This window comes from Hylaeus anthracinus, unplaced genomic scaffold (genome assembly GCF_026225885.1).
Source record: "Hylaeus anthracinus isolate JK02 unplaced genomic scaffold, UHH_iyHylAnth1.0_haploid 12001, whole genome shotgun sequence".
Taxonomy (NCBI): Eukaryota; Metazoa; Arthropoda; class Insecta; order Hymenoptera; family Colletidae; genus Hylaeus; species Hylaeus anthracinus.
Genome location: NW_026534348.1, coordinates 12771591 through 12794421, shown reverse-complemented (window position 1 = coordinate 12794421; position 22831 = coordinate 12771591). Strand labels below are relative to the sequence as shown.

Sequence of the window (22831 nt, the reverse complement as noted above, 5' to 3'; positions counted from 1 at the left end):
ATTTCTACATACACAAGCTCCGAATTTCAACGCATCCAAACTCTAAACTTTGACACACACAAGCTCTGGATTTCTACGCACTCAAACTATAAATTTCTAAACACTCAAGTCTCGAATCCGTACGCATCCAAGTTCTGCATTTCTACCCACACAAGCCCTAAATTTCTACGCACGCAAATTCTAAATTGCTACAGGCGCGCAAGGCATAGATTCGGTACGCACACAGAACTGACAATTTCATCGACCAAGCGTAGGATCCTTGGCGAGGCGGCTGCAACGGCAGCGAGATTTCTGGTTTTCAGGTTTCGGTCACGCGATGCCTTTTTTCTCTGTTCCAGGTACCCGGTTATCTTTGGCCCCGGGCGGTTAGTTTCGGACTCTACTCCCCGTCCAATTTACTCTCTTTTAGCCCCGTGTCCCTTCTGTGCCAGCTCCTTACTCCGATATCCTTCCGATCGGTCTTTCGCGCGTCTCATCCCGCGAGAGATATTTAACCCTTTAACGCGCGCTTTATTCCCACCTTTCTGCCTCAAACACGCGTGTTTATTATTCTATTATTTGCTATTCCGATCGAGATCAGGTTCGATCGTTACAGAACACAGTTGAGAGACGTTTGTTGCGAATTCACCTGTTTGTAAACAATAAAATTAAAAATATGGAGCTTAGCTTGATTCGATGTTTTACATTTGCACGCAAGGAATTAACTGTCGCTAAACGAATACCTGATCGTTCCATGGACGTGTCCTTTAATGAATCGACAGAATCACGGCGCGGTTTACGTTCTGGTCAATGGTTTCCAAGAACTGGAAAATTGAAACTGAGTTACGGCCGGATGGAAAGTTACCACTACTCGGTAGCTATTACTCGCCAATTCCGCGAAGAAACGTGTGAAATAGGAAAATCCCACGATTTGGCGATTGTCGGCGTTGTTGTGACGTCATGATTGCGATTGTGGCTACGCTAATAGCAACAACTGATAATCACGTAACGAGCATCGAGGTTTAGCAATCGGAGCAGAATTATGGGGTACGATGATTAATATCTTTAGGGAAGAATTACTTTTTGAAATTAATAATCTCAGTGCTAATTCGAACGAGAGACTTATTTTATTTGTTTAAGTCTCAAATCGCCGGACTGTTTTATTGTTTTAATACACGCTGATATATAATACATGGTGTTTGCAAACGAAAATTCAATCGAGGGACTTATCTTATTCGTTTAATTAAAGAATGTTCGATCTGTTTTAATGTTATACAGGCATCGGTATTATAAAAGACACGATGCTTGGAAATGCAATTTCGAGAAGTCACAAAATTTAACAAGTGCAAGGAATCACAGAGGACAAACTGGTCGAGCAACATCCGTAAAGTCGTATTTCAATGTACTTGAATTACCCTCTTCCAGTTCCTTATCGCGATCATGACTGAATTACATTTATATAAAAATTGATGCGATTATATCAATACTTTTAACATCAGCGTACCTTCGAGTATCATTTTAATCAAATCATTCGGTTTAAAGTAAGCTCGTTAATTTTAACATTCGACTAAGAGCTACATTGCCACGAATACGTAACATAAAATTAATTGGAAAGAAATTCGATTTAATAGGATTAAGGAATTTGAGTAAATTCATACGAAGGAACAAAATTAATTTGTAAAACTGTTTAACTATTCAACTTTTCATTTGATAGAATCTGCGCCAATTTTAATTGTGTAAGGTTTCATTTAAAATAAAAGAAAATAAAAATTGGATATATTTCACAGAATATTTGGACTTAATATATTTTGGTTCCGAGGTACAGATATATAATCGACGAAGGAACCACGATTCATTTATAAAACTGTTCAACTAGTTACTGTTTCATTTGATAGAACCTGCACAATTGTAATTGTGTAAGGTTTCGTTTAAAATAAAAAGTTGGCTCAGAGGTGCAGGTGTATAATCGACGAAGGAACGCGAGGTTGTTATTAAATTTTCAGGCAATTTGAGAGTAAAACGTAACAGTTTAAGACACATTTTTACGTCCACGAAGGTGCCAGCGATTTTACCCTACGTGCCAACGCGGTCCCGAACTCGGTTTGGGGTTTCGCTCGCGGGAAACAAATCGTTGCACCTTTTATGGCCACGAGTCGGCCAACGCCGAAGGTGCAGTCACGCTTGACGTAGCTCAAAACAACTCGTTCGAGGCCCTCACGAGCAACATGCGATTTATCTCGCTCTGTTTGATCGACAAGGGACCCACGTGAAGTGTTACAAATCGATTTCAATGATACTCCATAAGTAGAACCAACAAACGTTAAATCCATGAACGACTAAGCTCTTTAAGGCCGCGCGAAATATAATAATTAAGATTACGAGAGAAAATTTATTTTCGTACATATCCAAATCTTTACGAATTATTATTTTGTTAGTAAATTATTAGGCTGGTTTCAAATTGGAAACTGAAAATTGATTGGCAAGACTTTCGAAAGTAATTAATTCCGTTTGACATTAGTCATAAATTTGTCCAATTTTTATATTACACGCGAAATAAACATCTGTGTAATTTAGAACACAGCTCTGATAAATATTCGAACCTTCTCGATCGTTATTCGTTGCTATACGAATCTAAAAATTGATCGACGCACCTGTTCGAACAAACTTCATCTTTGAAACTAACCAAAGCCGAATTTCAAATGGAAAAGGGCACCTACGTCAAAGGATGAAGTAAAACTTCAGCTCGACAGACACGATGCACCACGATTCCGTTTCTAGACGCTCGTGCGAAAGTCCAGCTTACGCGCGGTTGCCCCGAGGGTACGAGTTTTGACTTACAATTACAGAAACCGTCCTGTCAAATCGGCAAGATTGTTTCTCTGAACGTAAATTGCCTCGTGGGGCCACTGGCTAACCAACCAATAGTTTGCTGGCTCCGTATAATCCCGGGCGAAATTTTATAGAACAACTTTTACGATAATTGGCTTCGAAACATTTCGGCCGACTGAAATTTTCCTCCGTCGCGAACCTAATGTGGAATTAAGGGCTGAAGCAGCGAAGAACGAGGAATGAGGTGTTGCGCTTAGATGATAGCTTTGTAAATGTTAAAAGGGAACCAGCCGTCGAGTTAAATACAAAAAGAAAAAAAAGATATATATTTCTCACGGGTTTCAAATGACTTGAAGTTCGATAAATATAATTAAATTAAAAACAGAGAATTAAAAATAGAGCCAGTGTCATAATATACGTATTTCAAAATTTTTCTATTCGTACGATTTCTTAATCCGGGAAACGTCGAGTTAGGGTGCCACGTTCCTGGACAACTCTGAGACGAAACAAACATCATGCAAAAAATCGTGTGCATGTTAAACATGGCGAATTTCCATTTAAATGGGCACCGATGTGTCCTCTAGACATTTTTATTCGACTCTGTCAGATGTTTGGGATATCCATTTTTTACATATTCGATTAAGTTTGCCGGCACAACCGCGGCATATGCGTTAGGCGTGTTTTCCTATCAGCTTCTAGATAAAATACATGAATATTAATAGGTCTTCTTATACCGGTAACATTATGTTCGCTCGCTTTATTACGGAAAAATAAGAAAATATGTCACGGTGTATTTGAAATACAGATACGAATTGGACCAGTAGTTTTAACAGTTTTAATTATTACTTAAGCGAAGCTCCATTTGGGCCTCGAGCTACCTTCGTTTACAATCATTATCTAAACGATGTACTCGATTCGCATTAAACACAGACGATAAGAACAATTTCATCGGTGTTGGTCGTAAAACGCAACTAAATAATTACCCGCATGGCCCATGAAATATGCGCCGCGGGAATCGCCAGTAACTGAATTAAAATATATTCAAAAACCTGTTTTAATCAGTTATTCATGACGTATCGCGATAAATTAAGCACCGTTGTCGTTAAACAACTACCCGTGTTAGGCTATTAAACGCGTTAATTGACGACTCCACTGCCATTTACGGTTACGTACATTACACGAAATTATTGAACAAAAGTGCCTATTCCTAATTCTAATAAAATAAATTCTAATAAAATGAGCACTATTCTACGTATTAATAAATTATTTATGGAGGTATCTGAAATGAACCAATAATTTTATTCACAGTGGACAAGTAAGCACAAAACGATAGGTATTAGTGAATGTAGATGTTACGAATTATTCACTTGTTTTTGTCGAAGTCACGGTGTGTTTACAAATATTTCATGTTTTTAATTACTTTTTTGGTATTTATGTTACCCATTTAAATCTGCCTTTTTATCGGAATAAATATATAAAATATGTATTACGATTTTTGTTATTATTTCTCCCTTTATCTGGTTACTGCGATAAATACATTGATATTTTTTAAAATTTAATTTGGAAAATCAAGCTTCTAACGGTTAATCGACAGTCTCTGTACATAAAGGTCAAAAGAGTTGAAAAGACCGATATTGTGTCACACCTGAAAAGGCTTCTCCAACCCCAAACCCTTCAATTCCACAATCACGCCGACCCGTTAGATCCTAATGCTGCGACGATTCGCACTCGAGCTGCGGAGAAAGCAATTATCGAGGTGAAGTCTGGTTCCCACGTTTCGAGCAAACATCAGAAATCGGCGTCACTCGATACTCGCGATTACAGGGTTCGTTACATTGTCCCGTTGCGTTCCAAACACGCCTCGAAAAGGAACAACAATCGGCGAAACTTCGTGTTTGGGCACACGTGTGCCCGATACTTTTCGTACGCCTCACGGAATTGTAATGGCAGGTTTCATTACGCGCACGAAAAAGTCAGTCGTCGACCGAGTGGACGGTTAATTATGTATTTTGCAGGTAACTAAGGTAAGTGTCCCAATTATTTACAAAAATAGAGAAAATGCCGCTTGAAGCGTGGCCTAGGAGTCATGGTTTTTATATTCCTAGGTGAGTTGAGGGGGTCATTTATTTATTCTTGGATTATTCTATACGTCGGAAAATTAACGGTGAACGTCCACATTCTGTTCAATTCTGTTTTAAATGAATTATATTTTTAGTTAAAGTTTGTTATTATGTATACTCTATATATTCAATTATATCTCTGTTTATTCGTCCAAGAAGACGTTAAGACAATTTGGAAGAGAATATAGAAACAGATTCCTCTCCATAAATTTGTCAAAAGTTTAATTAAAAATACTCTTCTCGTTGATTACTAGAAACGTACACCCTTAATACCAAACTTGTGCTATCTCGGCTAGTATTTGACACACTGATAGAAACAATGCGAAGGTGGCGATAATCGTGTACGTGTCGAATTAAGCGCGCTCGTCTCATGTTTTAACGTTTATTCCCGCATTTTTCGCGTGCAGTTAGCTCGCCGGCCAATAACCCTTTGCACGCTGACGACGTCCTTATTATTCTCTCTTTTTCGCGATAAACCGAATCGACGCTGTCAAAGGGGACAGCTTAACGAGAAGGGTCTCTCCATCGACGTGTGCAAATGAATACGGATTCTTCCCAGCCGAACCGTTATTTCGTAATTGACGCTTCGAAATTGCTCGAATTCACGTATTTACACAATGCCATAAGTGAGCCAGTAGGAGTCGCGAAAATGAATCCCACTTTTTTTTCACGTTAACCATTATCAGTTCAGTTGGCCAATCACGTTCGACACATATCACGCGGTAATTCCATCCAATGTTGCGCTTTTAACTGGGAATCGAACTATTATTTAATTATTTCCTTATACAGTTCGAGCGAGCACGTTTCAAGCATATCTTTTCATTCGTTTCGACTGTGTTTCGGGTCATTCTTTGGAAATTCTTTTGCGTCTGTTTTCTATTTATATGAACACTGTCCATGCAAGGCGACTGAGTGCGAGTCGCGAAAGAAACTTTTGGGACAACCTAATACATAACGTAAGTCCTAATGGATATTAGAATAGATTTCTATACACACCAAGTTCAACAGCCAATTGCTTATATTCTAAGAGATTACAGATATACTTGACAGTTACTAGGCGAGAATAATTCTGTTAGCTTAACGTTTAATTATTTACAACTGTAGTTTAAATAGATTTACCATTTTGTTGCTTCGAGCACTTCGTAGTAATAAAACTAGTGATGACTTGTTTCGATATTGTATTTTTACGACTTTTGATACGTGTGTCTTTGAAAGAGGTGGTTCGGAGAGGGAGGGGGGGTGATTTGAAACAACTTTTTTCTTAGCGAAAATGTTGTCCGAGGTTTCGTTGAGAAGATATTAGCAGAAAACCTCGACCAATCAGAGCGCGGCCGCCGAGCGCGTAGCCTATGCTACTGCGGCTGCCTAGCGCGGAGCCTGTTACTGTGTCTGTATAGCGCGGAGCCTATGCTACTGCGGCTGTCTAGCGCGTAGTCTGTTACGGTCGATTCAGACTATACGACACGGACCGGCAACGACACGTATCGGCACCGACCTGAACGTTCCGTCAACGGGAATAGTGTGAATAGTTCCATTAAAACGCGTGTTTTAATATTTTGTCGTGTCGGTGCCGGTACGTGTCGTTGCCGGAACGTGACGGTCCGTGTCGTATAGTCTAAATCGACCTTTACTGTGGCTGCCTAGAGCGTAGCCTATGCTACTGTGTCTGTCTACCGCGTAGCCTATGCTACTGCGGCTGTGTAGCCTACGCACCGCGGGCGCTCCAACGGTATACGCACGCTTTGATTGATCGGGGTTTTCTGTTAATATCTCCTTAACGAAGCCTCGGACAACATTTTCATTAAGGAAAAAGTTGTTTCAAATCACCCTCCGAACCACTTCTCTCAAGGACCTCCAACAGTTTTGGTACACCCTGTATAAAAACCAGCTTGTATTCACACCATATGTTCGTGTGGTGTTCCGGATTGTTTTGTTTTTGTTAAACCCTCCAGGTGGAGCTGGGGTCGCTATTTTCGAAAATTCTTATTTATGGACCGATTTTTACAGCTGTAATTAATAAGTTTACTTCAGAAAAGCATAGAATTACCCACCCAATTTATTGGCAACGAATGTAAATCCTGGGGAGCCCCAGCGTCCCTTTGTTATCAAACAACAAAATCCTAAAGCTCTTTTTAGGAAAACTTTTGTCCAAAGTCGGGAATCTTATGGCTAACGCTGGTCGTTAGGACGTCGCGTTGGGTAACAATCGGCACATAGACGACATCAATTATGAATTGCTGGGAAATAATTCAAGCGTGCTGTCGTCGCGATCAAGCTAGGACCGAATATGTCGAAGACACTTGCGCACCGGGGCGTACATACGTGTAGGTAAGTGTGCGCGAAACGCGGTCGCCGCTGTGACATTTTAATGGCGTGCGGACAAGTTGAAGTCCTCACGTTCCTCCGGTTCGCTCGATAAACCCTCTCGTTTTTCTCCCTTCTCGTCGCAGATAGCCGGTGGCTTTGCTGAAAACACTATCGGCTCGGAACAAGTCTCGTCCAACGAACCGTTGCCTTTTATCTAACTACCGTTTCCGCTAATGAGACATGTTAGTTAAACCGATGATTGAGTTTGGATGAACGCGCAACGGGAGATGCTGACGGAATTCGTTTGAACGCCGCGGAGAGAGATCACGACGTCGCAAGGAGCAACTGTTCGATCCAAACGGTGGATATCGCCTTAAGGGGAGGTTACCGTTCATGACGATGAAAAATTAGATATTTTTTTTATATAATTTGCATCCTTAAAGTGTTTAGAACACGTAGGTATAAGGATATTTTCATATCTAAGGTACTTTAGAAGTTGTTCTCGAAATAGTTTTCTTAGAGCGCAGGACACTTTTTTCTTAAAAAAAAAAATTGAAATTTAACTTTCAATTATACAAGAATATATTACTTTGAAACCTATATCCAATAGTATTTATTTTATATTAAAAAAAAATTCCAGAACTTCACGCATGTTTTATGCGTCTCGACGGTAACCTCCGCTTAACGAATTCGCTCGTATCCAGTGGTAAGCGGAATTGGAAGGAATACAGTAGGAAATACAGTGGGAAGTTGATACGTTAGGTAAATAAATAATAAATAGACAACCTTATCTCTTGGAAGCTGATGTTATCCCAGTAATAGAGTAAAATGGATCGTGCGCAATTCAGTGAAAACATGAAACATATAATATTGTCCATGTACTACTTACTACTAAAATGAGAGAAATTTGAGGGAAAACTTAATATTTAAATTCATCATACTATTCCCAACGTTGAGAAAAAATTGACAGCAGGAATAACTGGTACCTCGATGGAGCCTGCTTTCCTTTCTGAGCCCTACCTCTTAGCTATCGACGAGAGACAGTTCTGTTTCCCCCGCAGTATATTTAATTAAAGAAGAGCAATCAACGTTTCGTTAGTCATACACGATTCCAATTAGAGAAACTCATATTCCAATCAACGACGCGGATTCTGAAAACCTGTCTCTCTCAGAGCACGTTCGCGTTTCGACACTCGCGGAGCACATTCCCTCGGTCTGAAGATCGCGGGAATTAATAATGCCCGGCAATTTTCCTAATTGCACGAATTATCCGGATCGGTTGTACCCATTGATAACAATTATACACGTAAATTGTGCCCGTAGATAGCGTAACACAGGTGCAACGACGCGCATTCACGGCCAGGTGTGTAAAGGAAATCAGAATGGCCGTGTATGGTTGACGGTTAAGGGATGTTTCTAGATGTTTTAAACGACCGACATTGCCCTTAAATCTTGTTATTCAAAGCAAAATTGTACTGTAATCGTTCAAAAGAAAAAGCACGGGCGTTCGGCGTGTACCTAATTGTTTATGATACAAATATAAAAGCGCTATAAAACTAAAGATATCGACATTTCCTTGATGGTCATTTAAAGAACCTGTAATATCAGACCGAACTCGTGGAAACGTTTATCCGGAAGTAATTTGTAACAGCGACGGGATAAGAATACATTTATTTCGTAATAACCGAGAGTTAATTAACGAATCAATTTAATTTGACGTGGTAACGTTATTCAAATTCCTGTCTTCTAATTTTCCAACCGTCTTCTATGGAACAGGTACAGTTTATTACAGAGTAAAACTCGTACCCAGAACGACGTGCATTCTAATTAGCAATTTCAGTGGAAATGGCGTTATCTGAACTGATAAACGCGTTATCGAGAACTATTACCTGATGAATGAACCGAAGAAATACGAGTTCGAGCACGAGTAAATTAATCGGGGATATCATAAAACAGAAGTCCAACGAATGTCTTTTCCATTCGTTCCGCCGTCATCGACTGCGTTCGTACTCTTCGTCTCTCAAAGACGGAGAAAAAAAAAATGTCCATTCACGCGGGAATCGTTATTGCATACATTAAGGATGGCATTATTTTTTAAATAACCGCGGTACCATTCGAACAAAGTCATTTCTCCGCCGCGGCCGACTGTGACTCACGTAACTAGAGAATAATGACGCGTTTGCAACAATCAGAAAATGCGGTTGATGAACGAGAATCAAGGTCCAGCGGGGAATCGTGTTTTGCGGGAGAGAAAATGACATCCCCTTGCGTTTAACCGATTTACGATAATGCCCACAATTTCGTTTCGCCTGTAATGTCGAAATTTAATGGCAGCGATCACTGTTACAAGAATACTTGGCGAATAGGCAATGCTAACGCGCCGCAAATTAAACCGAGATTTGGAAAAGTATACGGACTATGTTGCGACCGATAAAAGAAGCGTTCTAGCTGAAAATTAAGCGAGGGATAATTTAATCGCGAATCATCGTTGTTAGTTTGATTACTGGAAATATTTGATTCGAGGATGTTGCATGAAAGGGGTCAAATGTAAACTTCTACTGTTCGTATATTCGAACAGAATTTTGTGTACGGTTATGTATTATAGAAATTTTGTTCGGATACACGAACGATACAACACCAGATTCGAGACAGTTGGATTATTAAACGAGCAATAACTTGATCGTGAGTTATCCTTACTCGTTTAATTACCGGAAGTATTATGCATCGAAACAAATGTTGTACTGTTCGTATATTCGAACAGAATTTTTTGTAAATGGTGATGTATTATACAAATGATTGAACGATACAACACCAGATTTGACCCATCTCACGAAACATTGGATTATTAAACGAGCAATAACTTGATCGTGACTTATTCTTACTCGTTTAATTGCTGGTAGTATTATGAATCGAATATAATGCTGTGTTGTTCGTGTATTCGAACAGAATCTGTCGTAAATGTTAATGTAGAAATGAGTGATACAGAAGAAAATTAAATGTAAGTGTCTTATGGTTGTTAATATTTGAATCATAATAGTATTAGTGGGACCAGAAAATAATGTCGTATCTTTTACATTAAATTCAAACAAATAAATTAATATCACTTATTTTTAACGAATTATATACTGTCCTCGTTATCAACAATCTCTTGCCACCTAGTGCGCAAATGTTCAATACCTGATCGACAAAAATCAATTGGCGCACAGTGAGCTGATAAATAATAAACAAGTACTTTCTGGCACCTCTAATAGGTACGAATAAAACGTAGGTTTAGCATTAATCACGATTTCAGAGAATCGTTCCCACCGAGCTTCCGCCTTTCGGGACGTTAATACCATCAATCTCCCTTGTATCCCATTGGGAGCCTTAAATTTCGTTGAACGTGTCAGGATCCCCGCGATTCTCTTACCTGCCAGCCTGTCCTTCAGGTGTGGGTGTCCCTGAAGCGGATGTGCGGCGAGGTTCGCCAGTAAGCTCGCCCTGTGGAGACCCGCCGCCGCCGCCTGCTGCTGGCTGTGTTGAAGAGCTTGCAAACTCCACGGCGGTATCAACGCCTGTGCCGGGAGTGCACCAGTCGTCGTGCCATTAGCACCGGGTGGTCGATGCGCGGGAACTCTTATTACACCGCCTCCGGTGTATATCAGACCAGTTCCGGTTGGAAAAAGTCTGAAGGGCGCCAAGAGGTCCGCGGCGGTGGAGCAGTGGACCGACGAGACAGAATTCGTCTGGGTCTCGGGAGTACTTCCTGTGTCGTCGTCGTCCTTTTCGGACAGTTTCTCCTCGATCTCGTGGCCCCAGGACCTCCTGCCGTCGTCCAAGGTCATCGACAAGCCACCGTTATTGTTACCCTCTTCCCAAGACCACTTCCTTTCCTTATCGCTGTCCAAATCCTCCGAGGAAGGGCTCTTCGGGTTCTGCGAGCGATTCTCGCCCAGCAAACGGCTAATACTGAACGGATGGCTCCTCGGCGATTCGTTCTGCAAGATCCTCGAGCTGGTCTGACTGGGAGGCGGGGAATTCGAGCACTCCGAGTGCTCTTGCGGCAGACGACGATTGTCGTTGGTGTAATTATGGGGACTGCAACTCCCGGAGTCGGAGTCGTCGACATTGATCTCCTCCGTCGCGTCCACGTCGCTGTCGCAGTGAACAGACATTATCTCTTCCCTAATCGATCCTGATACTTTTCAAGGGTGTGATTATTGCGATCGTTCGCCACCTCGCGAACACATTCTGCGCGTCTGTCGCCCCCCCACACCGATCGTTGAATCTCACCGACACACCTAAATTGGAGTTTCGAGCGCGATACCGAAACTGCTCGCGATCTAGAGAACGAGTTTTCATCCGACAGTCGAATCGCTGCGTATTCTGGCTCGCCTGACGGCCATGTTGTTCGCAAACGTCTTGAGTCCTAAGTGCCGAATTAAATCCCGCGTTCTTCCTCACTGGCGAGGCACTGATAACGCTCGTCGTTGGTCATAATACAAAACACTGAGTCACTACCGTGGTCACTGGTTCCCAATGTTTGCGTGTATCACTTGTCACTTCGACGAATGATCAACATCGAACGTTCGTCGTCCGGTCGGAGACACTCTCTCGAAACTGGAGGAACTCTGTTGCTTCCCCTCCTGGCGCTGCTGTTCGACGGAAGCTGCGGCCGCGACAGGTCTCGGATCGGTTCTCGAAGGAAGGTTAGGAATCGACGAGGTATGACAGGACGAAGGGCGCACTGGACAGCGGCGGACCAGCGACGAGTGGCTCACGTGGTACACAAAAGGGCTGTGAGTGTTCCCGTACGGAACTCGATCCGTGTGTCGGGAATCCAGGTCGGTCGCGACGAGAGAGACGGGACGTTGTGAGGGAACCAGGGAAACCAGATGGTTCATCCCTTCCACGGTTCTGCGACGACTCGAGCCGCGACCCGTAATCCCCATCGCGCGGCATCGCCTACCACCGGTACCATCGACCAATCTCCTTCTTCTACGTCCCGCCCACAAGCTCGCCGATTGGACCGCGTTAAATTGATACCTATTTAACATTTGAGCAGAATGTTGCAGGCGATCGCCTTTTTCTCCTATATTATTTATTGCCCGATCGTCGTGCCTCCTTTTTTTTTTCTCCCTGGCTACTCGTCCCCCACTACGTTTCTTCCTCCATCCCGGCGTAGCCCCGTATGTTCCGTCTTCTTCGTCCTTCCGCCCCGCCGCGGCCTGGCCATTTCTCTCTCGCGTTCTCTCGCGCACCTAGACGCTCCTCGTCTCCTCGCAGAGACGTGCCGCATTGAGTTGAAGGAGCGGAGGGACTTAATTACGACGAATATCCTTTTGGCCCCCACCACGATCCTTTCCCTTCTCGTGCTGCCCCGTTACTCGTCCTTCTCTCTTGCCTTCTTTTCGCCATCGTCGTTCTTGCCAACTTGTCTCCTCTCGTCCTGCTTCTACGGACACTTGATACCCGTGTACGCGATGTCCGCTTTACCCAGCTTTGGAGTTCGCGCCATGATCGCGGGCTAAATCGTATTTCGTTTCGTTCAGGTTTCTCGCGTTGGGCGCCCTCGAGAAACGTGGAGGTGAATTTTTGGAGCAGTAGGGGATGAGCATCTTGGTGCAGTTTTTTAGAGCAGTAGGGGGCGAGGAAGTTCGACAAGCATTTTGGAGCAGCCTTTTGAAATCGTAGAGGACCAGAAAGTTCGAAAGCTTTTTGGAACTTTTTGGAGCAGTAGGGAACCAGGAAATTCAACAAACTTTTTGAAGCCATTTTTTGGAGCAGTAGTGAACGAGTCAATTCGACAAGCATTTTGGATCAACTTTTTGGAGTGCCTTTAAATTTCATTTTCTTAACGTTAATCGTGATTAAATACATTCTTAGATTGCGTTAAATATGAAGAAAATATCAAATATATGTAGATATTATCACGTGTTATCCAATGAATTAGTATACGCATTACTTTTGAGATAACTCTTGATTCTCTTAACACGTTAACTGCCATACTACTCGTGACAATGTATATGAACCTAACAATTTCTTTCTATATAATTGGAATTTATTTTTGTTGAATTTAAACTAGTATTTATTTTTGCAATTTCCCGAAAATCACGAGTCTCATGCAGATTTATTTTCTGTGACGTCTCATCTTCACGATTAATTTGTTTAATTTTTTAGCGATATTCTCTGATTCTTTTTTTTTCTATGTATATTTATTAGGAACGAAATATACGGACTCTCACGGACCTTTTCGCGACATAATAATAGAAAAATATTCTAATTGATCGAGACGTTTAGGTTTTTTGTTTAGGTATTCAGACCACTATATTCGGACGTCGTATTAATGGAAGAAGGATGCAACGTTCGTCCTGAAAGTTCGTGCTCGCTGATACGGTAACGGAAATTGGACCAAGAAAATGGCGGAAATTGTAAATAATTAAACTTTCGGAAGAGACTAGTGGAAATAACCCGCGTTTTATTGACAATGATTGGTAATTCAGAGGATGGATAAATGAATTCTGCACGAATTGAGTGACGTTCAGAAACTTGAACGAATACAAGTGTTTCGTTGCTCCAGAAAAAGAAACAAACTCTATGCCGTTGTTTTTTAAAACATGGAATAACAATTAATCGCAGAGAAGTGCATTTAAAATAAAGACACTGAAACATAGATGAAAATCAATTCTCTATGTTACACAGTGGAAATCGTATGGAAGTTAATGGATGGTTCACGTGATAGGTTTTAAAAGATGCTTCCGATATTCCTTCATTCCTATAAAAACATCGTTAACAAAAATAAAATCTTTAATTCGTTAAAATGATCAAGCTGGAGCACGCGATGTTTCAGTTGCAGGGGAGATCGAATGAAGAAAACGGCGTTTCATGCGCACGGACACGACACTTAGGCTTTTATTGCAGCGATGCTATGCCAACGTTGAGTTTCATGCAGCTAGGTATGCGCTGGCCACAGAACGCAGGTCAAAACAACCGAGCAAAAGGCCAGCCACGCCGATTTCCCTTGCCCTCCCGCGTTATTAGTTGAACATGAAGACGACGTGCCCGCCGAGAACCGCTTTCGCGTCTTACCCTGTCCACCGAGGCTGGTTTTACATACCTACGCTCTTTAATTCCGCCAAACGGTCCGTGCTATGAAATTTCCATCCATCGACGTCCGAGTATTTAAGTTTTACCGAGAAGCAACGAACGTTGAAACTTAACAGCGATGATGAAGAGGAACAACGACTGAAGTTGAGACGAATTTAGAAGATAGCTCTGTGGAACGACAAGAGGTGAACAATTTCAAAGGGGAAATTATGATTTCGATTTAACCACCGAAGATGGAGATTGGAGTGCCAGGACAATATAAGAAGAGTAGCCGAGTCAGGTTCGCTTTAACCCTGAATTTTGTAATCTTTTTTTTTGTAGCTATTCAGATTTGATTGATTCAGATCAGTTTGATATAGTTTATCTGCGAGGTTGAGTACACTGGATACAGTTAATACTAAAGGTCTTTATCCCTATCGATCGACCGGTTGTACAACCTGATAAAAGTGACTGTGCCTCGTGCAATCGCACGGCGCCCAGGCACCTCCTTTTATTCGAGCCAATTTAAGATGGTGACCATCGACAAACTCCACCCGCCATTTTCCCTGTCTTATCGAACAACTTCATCGCTCCATCTATCTGTATTCTTCAGGTGTGTCTTCTTATTCTTCAGGTGAAACTTTATTTACATGCGAACTAATTGCTTTAAGAAGGAAATTTCACTCATCGCTCGTCACGCAATAATTACAATCGACTGTACTTTGATTTAGACTACAAGGATCGAGAACAAAGTTGGAATTAGTCGCCAGCGTTCATTAAATTTCAGGATGCTTCATGCCCAACCGTTTTTAAATATCGAAAAAACGCAGAGGGTTTGGGAGCGGCCAAGCGTCCATGCACATGGCTCAATTAAATGGGAAAAGTTTGGAAAAAAATGGCGCATGAAGTATTCATCGCCACGGTGAATATTTAAATCGAGTTCCCATCGAATCGATTCATCGATTATCGGACGCGTAGAGCGAAACGCAACGAACACGCGTAGCGTGGCGCAAGAGCGTTTCGATCGACAATTCATTTGAGAGTAATCCGCGTGCAGTTGTGCAATAAACATCGCGGTGATGGCAACGAAATAATTTGCTGTATACGTAGTGGCGAAACAGCGACTTAAGGCCACCATCTCGCGTTTTGCGTTACCACCGCTCTCTGAAATTACTTTCCCAATGGCCGAGGCCACGTATTATTGCATGTATTGCAACGTGTCTGTGCCATTCGAAATAAGGCATTGGTAGTCGACAGTGGTGGAGAGTTACAAAAAAAAAAAAAAATATTAAGAAGAAACTGTTGGAAATTACCATTTTGTAATAATTGGTAAGAGGATTGTATAAGGACTTTGGAAGCGGTTGGATTTCGATGCATTTATAGGAAATTCGAAGGTGAATACAAAATGCGCACAGTGTGTAATAATATAAAAAATGATTGAAAGAAAATCTAATATATGCAGAGTAAAATAGATTCCTATTTAGGTTCAATTTTTGCGGATACCTTTCCAAAGATTTTATTTTATAATGCTTCTAAAAGCCTTTCCATTTTCAACTTTTAATTTATTAATTACTAATAAGAGTTCGTCTTTTGAAAAATGTTGAGTTATTTATATAAAGAACGCTCGAGATCATCCCGTATTATTTTATCAGCCGAAGTCCTATGGGATTGGTCCAATTTCATCATAGGTTCCCTGTCAGAAATAACGAACGTTTTTGTATTTATTTCTTGGATCTGGTTAAATTCGGTCCGGCGATATTGATAAAACACCTGCACCACTGTATAGATTCCAATTTCCATAAGAGATTCAATATACTGAATTATTGGTGGCTTCCTTTTCTAAATATAAGGCAGACGTTTCATCCTATTTAGCATATTTACGGAATGCAATATTCGTCGTTGATCAATAACTTCCATCGATGGATTTCAGTTATTGGCTAATTTCATTCCGCGAAGTATGGGAGGCATTTCGCTTCGCAAACTTTCGGTAGAAATTCGGTAATTATGTATTCTATAGCTGACTGAGAAAAGATTCATGAAACCGCCTGATATTCCACGAAATGTGAAATATAAACATAACGTTTACTTAAGTATTTTGGAAAACGAAATCTGATCGGAAGATCGATGAATTTTAAATTATTGCTTCGACTATTTAAATATTGAAGACTTCGTTCGTAAAATGATAGCAGTTTCTTATTCAAAAGAATATTTCGTTCATTTTTGGCGAGGAAGAAACGAGCCAGAAAGGTAAACACGTTTCGATATCGATACCGCGAATTGACGAGCCATTTTATACCTTGGAAAATGGATATTGCCGTGTAAACGTTAAAAATGTCGTTCAGAAGTGGAAGTCCAACCGCAACATAAATGTTCGAAGGTAATACCTTCGTGGAAAAACGGAAACGTAGTTATGGTACCTACAATCAACCTGTCGTCAAGGAAACGAGCATTGCATCAGTATACTCAATTGATGCAGAAGGTCCGTTCGCCATATTTAGGGGCTGACGCAAATTCCAAATCTTATATTTGGAAATCTTCGAACAAGAAGGATTATTCTTCGTACGTTAAAAATTAATAGTAACGAAATATCAAAGCATTGATTTTTGGAAGCTTTGCATCAATATAGGCAATCGATTCAGGAGATTTGTTTGCCATATTTAGGGGCTGACGCGTATCTCAAACTTTACATATAAAATTTTTAGAATAAACGGATTATTCTTCGTAAATTAAAAATTAATAGCAATGGGAACTCAAAGTATTGAGTTTTGGAAGCTTTGCATCACTATACTCAATTAATGGAAAGTCCAAAGTGTCAAGTGTTTCTTCAAATAAAACTATGTAGAACAATCTTGACATACCAAAAAAATGTTAACAAGTGGCCCACTAATTCTTTCTAACGAAAGAAATGGACAAAAAGTCTCAATTAGGTCCCATCTATTTCACCAGGAAAAATTCATTGGTACTCGTGGCAAGTACCGGAGGAGATCACGCTGACAATGCTACTTTGTCGAATGTTTTATCGAGCGTCCAATGAACGTCGATGAGTACAGAGGAAAATTACATAGAAACAAGCGCGCCACGATTCGCATTGATCCGTGCATTCAGAGCGGAGATTAACGCGATTCCGTATGCGGTCGCGAATTATGCAAGAAAGCTGGCTTCTCACTGCAGCAATATCGTCGACGATCGGTTCTGCAAAATCCAACTTGGTTCCCACTGGAAGCTACCGGGTTCTACTCAATGTGTTCCGATCGTGGATCAATTTGGACGTCAGGCATCCACGTGTCACTTAGGCGTTTTCACCGGCGTTCGAATAATTCATTCCACCCTTTCGAAACGCTTACAAACCGTGCGATGGAATCGCGAGCGGGAAAACAGGGGACGAAGAGGTTTCACTGGCGAGGCAAAGAGCGAATGGAGAGAAATCAAGGGGTTTGACCGGTCTGTTCTGTTCGGGATGAAAGACGCGACGACGTGGAAAACCGGCTGGATGCGTAACCCCTACCGGAAAAAGGTTATTTTTTATTCAAAACACTCGGAGTTTCACCCTCGAAACGCGAGAGTGATTCGTGAAATAATCGGAGGACTTCGGTTTGGAACCTTTGGAGTAAATACTGATCGCGAGGAACATTGCTCGAATTAAATAGTTAGTCGTGGTGATTAATCATCGATGGAATTTAAATGAAAATTGAAGTGAAATTCGAAGTTTATTTGAAAGCTAGTATTAATATATAGAAACTTCTTATTCGAGTGGAGGATAAAGAGGATAATATATTTTTAAATTCGTGACAACGTTCAAACCTCAAAACCATAAAAAAAATGAAGCTGCCTCCTTATTGCAGCACACCCCTCAATTTCTGTTTTACAATTTTTCCTCGATCAAGTAGCTGGCTATACATAATTTACATATTGTATAAATCGGAAGGTTAATTGAGAGAAAAATCTCTTGTACTTTTTCCATATCGGTCCCCTGTGTTTCAACTGCTCGTTACTCGGTGCTGGTGTCGCTCGCAGCGTCCGTCCTCCACCCTGTCGTCTGATTCAGGCTCGCATTACGCAGAGAGAATATTTATCTCGTAACGGAACACTGACAATACTAAATAATTGATTAGATCGAAGGAGGGTGCACGTTAACGCGCGTATCCGCTGCATCAATGGGAACTGTTCAACGCCAGAAGGGTCGAAAACCGCTAGCGACTGCATCAATGAGAATGTGATAGGTGCTTCATAGCGATGATATTATAGTTTCACTAAAATACAGTCGTTGGATCTAACACCGCAGATTGCAAAGAGCTTTCAGAAGGAGGCTTCAGAATTTTATTTTTCAATGAGAAGGAACATAACCGATTCTTAAATTTTAAATGAAAATACAAGTAGCAGGAGGAGCAAACTAATTCGTCATAATGAATTCTTTGTTACATTGATTATCACTAAATATTGTCGTAAAAGCATCGTTAACGATTGAGTGACTTTAGAAAATAGTTTTAGAAAGCAACATCGAACACTACAAAGAGCTTTCCGACGGAGGCTTCAGAATTTTATTTTTCAATGGTAAGGTATAACCGACTCTTAAATAAATGAAAATACAAGTGACAAAAGGAGCAAACTAATTCGTCGAATTAATTCTATGTTACAGTGATCATCCCTAAATATTGTAGTAAAAGCATCGTTAATGATTGAGTGACTTTAGAAAACAGCTTAAAGTATCGAATTGACCAGCTTGGTAAAATTAGCGTTAGACGTGCAATCCTAGAGTAGCTTTTGAAAAACTCTTCATACTTCGCTACTATTCGGTAGTCCCAAAGGTTTCTTCCATTTCATTAATAAGTAATACATACAAAATATTTTATGTCTTATGTAACATTATTAAATTGCGTACGATTCATTTTGCTCCATTACTGTTACAACGTTAACATGTAAGAAATTAGGTTGTCTATTTGTATAAACACTGTCACGCAAAATAACCGAGTGCAAGTCACAGCAGAAACTTTTATGGCAACCTAATATTACAACGCCCCATAAATTATTCCATATTATCATAGAACAATTCCATTCGGAAGTCGGAACTTCCAAATACTATGCAGGCAATCCTTATTGATTCGACGAATATAAAAATGTCTCTAATTCGAAGGGTTAATGGAAACATCAGTGACGACAGCGACCAACGAACGCAATCTGTCGGAAAATTAAGCCACGAATGAAAAATAATCAGACAATTCCTTTTCCATTAATTTTAGTACCATCCGTCCCGAGACATCTCGTATATGACTCGGGGATACGTCGCGTTTAGGCGCTGTAAAACTTTATGCCAAGGATAATTGGACGCCAGAAATGTTTCGAATTCGCTTGTTCTTTTCGCCTAGCAACTTTCCACCGACCGTGCCAGATTCTAGCATTAAAAGATACAGGATTGCGAAAATTGTCCGAACCGAATTACTTCGTACTTTGGTAAATTGCTTATTGCCTAAGAAAACGATTTCTCGAAGGGTTCCTGCGGCGATTACAGCCGAGCGTTATTGCTGGCCGACAAACAACTCGTAAAATACGTTTCGAAAAATAATCACTCGCAAATCAAAAGTGCCTATTAAGGTGGGAAATCGCTGATCGCTGGGGCACCTGCGGATGTCTACACGTTCTACATTTAACAGACCAATGAGACTCCGTCAGAGATATCAGCTTGTACTTTAATCATTTTGCAGTTAGTCGATGGCTTGGTAGAATGGAAGCAATAAATAAATTAATTAGATGGCTGAAATTAGTGGTACGATTTACGAGCAAGATAAAGCTTGCTGTTTGAGGAATCATAACTAAGACATATCGTCAAGTATCGTTTTGAAGTAACGTATTTTGTCTGTTATAATTAACCCCTTAACTTAACAATTATTATGTAAGTGTATTCCCGAGTTATCTCGGGCTTTTAAGTTAAGAGGTTGAATGAATTGATGTATGAAAAATTCCCCTTGCAATGCTAATCAAGTCACTATATACATTTCTACAATATTCTGCTTCACATTCATACTAATTTATCACTTACTGGTCTGCAGACTTTATATTTTACTCACGTTTGTGAGCACCGATATGCCTGTTGAAAAAGGAATTTTTTTTTTTAATTATTTTATTTGAGATCACATCAATTACGAGATCATTAATGACTACGTCAATGATTACAATTTCTTCAATATGTTATACGTTTCATTAATATATTTACTAATTTGGGTAAATTAGGATTGAAATATTCGACCTCCAATGAAGTTGCGAAAATAAACACTGCAATAAATGTTTTAATATGAAGTTTCCAATAGTCTGTAAAAATATTTAACTCCGATAGAAATTTCCAAGAGTATTAGTCTGAGAGTCAACGTATTAAATTCTAGTCAGAAGTGAATATAGAGGCACAGAGTGATCTGCGTCACTCTAAACTACGTCTACCACCGATCAAATTTCACCTGCGTGTCCCTGAGGTAATCGCAGTTCAATCCCAATATTCCTATCTATCCAAATATTCCGCGACCTTGCTCGAAAGTAGGACGAAAACCGTTCCCTTGAATCGTCGACGTTGCAACAGATGCTGCGACGAACTCTCGGTGGTTTCGTTACGCTGCAACCTGTAACCGAGACCCGTGGCAACCGGATTTACATCAAGTGCGTCCTGGTAACGAGGGTATAACACTTGTGCTTCCCGATAGATTCGTCGTGACCCTCGACCATATACAATTTCACAACAAGCCAATCGTTTCGGGGCGGCCGCACGCCCCTCGTCGAGCGGTTGTTCGCCCGATGAACATCGCGAAAGGGCCACGAAAGTCCCCCTTTCTTCCAAGCGCCCCCTGCCCCTGGGTCCCTGAGGACCAACGCCAAGGGGATCATAACATTTTCGCGTAGAACGTAGGTGTCGTGCAGTCAGAGTTCTCACATGGCCGAGCTGTAACGAAATTGATGTCTCTGTTTCGTATCACGTTCCCGACGTGGGCGCCCCCCCCCTCCCCCACGGTGGGGGGTTGCTCGTTCCCTGATTATACCCTCGACGGTTGCACCGAGGTTCCTCGCCCAGGAAAAAGAGCACCCACGGCTTTTGATTAGCGTCGGCTCGCTAGTCGGTTGATTATTCATTGACGTCTTCCAGGGAACAATTCTCACTGTTGGCCTTGCTCCGAAAACTTGAGAATAGTTGAGAAAATTCGCTCTCCTTTCTTTATATTTCTTTTAGTGGGCACTGATATGCCTGTTGAAAATGGAGTTCTTTTGTTTTTAATCATTTTATTTGAGGACCACGTCAACGATTACAATTTATTCTATACGTCATGTTTTATTAATATATTTACTAATTTGGGTAAATTAGGATTGAAATATACGAACTCCAATGAAGTTACAAAAATTAACACGACAATAAATGTTTTAATATGTAGTTTCCAGTAGTCCGTAAAAATATTTAATTTCAATAGAAATGTTCAAGGGTTATGAGTGAATATAGAGACACAGGATTAATTTCCCCGGTTAATAACTCGTAATAGATCTCCTAATCGAATATTGGAATACTGTAAGGCTATAGCAGTTGGTAACGGCCGTAGGTTCGCCTTTCTACGACGCTGGGCCGTCTCCTCGGCGTAAAACTTTTTCTTTGAATGTTTCACGAACATATTCGCCATACCGTCACAAACTCGTAGGATCTTATAGGAAGCTCCTTCAGGGTGATCCTTGGGGCCAGCTACGAACTTTAAACTTCCGCCTGGAAATCTGGATCGGAAATCCGCGGGGAGAAGGAAAACTTCCGTCCATTTGTCGTATAGTCTGCGCAGGATAATTCAGAGATACGTCGATTTTCCATTCCTTCGCGGCAAGTGCGACCCTGTTTCCGATGAATCTTTTAAAGGATATAAAACCGTGCCAAAAGAGCTTTTCCATCGTTTTCTGTTACCCAACAATGTTCCAACGAAGTAAAATAGACTCTTTCCCGTTTCGAGTTACCTGGGTGACAGGATTGAAGTAGCACTGATTGATTTATCATGTCGCCAGGGACAGATTATATTTAGGTATATTACGGTATATTTATATTGTGGTACATCTGAGTAGGATACATTCAAGTATACCGAAGTAGATTCGCGAACATACACTTAAATATTTATTTCGGTATATTTTAAATGCGGGGAAGGCCGTAAACTTCCGACGAACTTAAAATAATTCCAACTCCGTATGATATTTTTTTCATTGATTTAATTTTTAATATATATTACGCAACAGTGGACAAATTTATCAATAGAAATTGTTCTAAAGCAATTCAGTGTATTGAATCAATGGAATTATAGTTTGCGCTGCTTGGTACAATTGTAATTTTATTAAACAAACAATGCAAAAACTGCACAGCGCTTAACTGCCACTCCTACCTCCTCAAACATAGTTCTACCCTACCTAATCCTTCCGCAACTAAACAGGTTGATTTTCCACAAAGAGATTAGCAACAAAGCAGACATATTTCAATACTAGCATCGATGCAGCTCAAACGCAGCCAACACAGATCACACTCCAAATCTGAC

At 40.9% G+C, this 22831-nt stretch overlaps 2 protein-coding genes across 2 annotated transcripts in view; both read right to left on the bottom strand.

Annotated features, from left to right (window-relative positions):
- Window positions 1–12224, bottom strand: part of LOC128891462 (homeobox protein Hmx-like) — a 41593-nt gene extending 29369 nt beyond the window's left edge. Inside the window, exon 1 of the mRNA XM_054150960.1 lies at window positions 10645–12224. Coding sequence (XP_054006935.1) covers window positions 10645–11389 — 745 coding nt within the window. The 5' untranslated portion in view covers window positions 11390–12224. The remainder of the gene's footprint in view (window positions 1–10644) is intronic.
- The window catches only part of LOC128891452 (diacylglycerol kinase 1), a 136981-nt gene continuing 124928 nt past the window's right edge, over window positions 10779–22831 (bottom strand). The window contains exon 19 of the transcript XR_008460831.1: window positions 10779–10789. The gene's annotated coding sequence lies outside the window, so the exon portion shown is untranslated. The remainder of the gene's footprint in view (window positions 10790–22831) is intronic.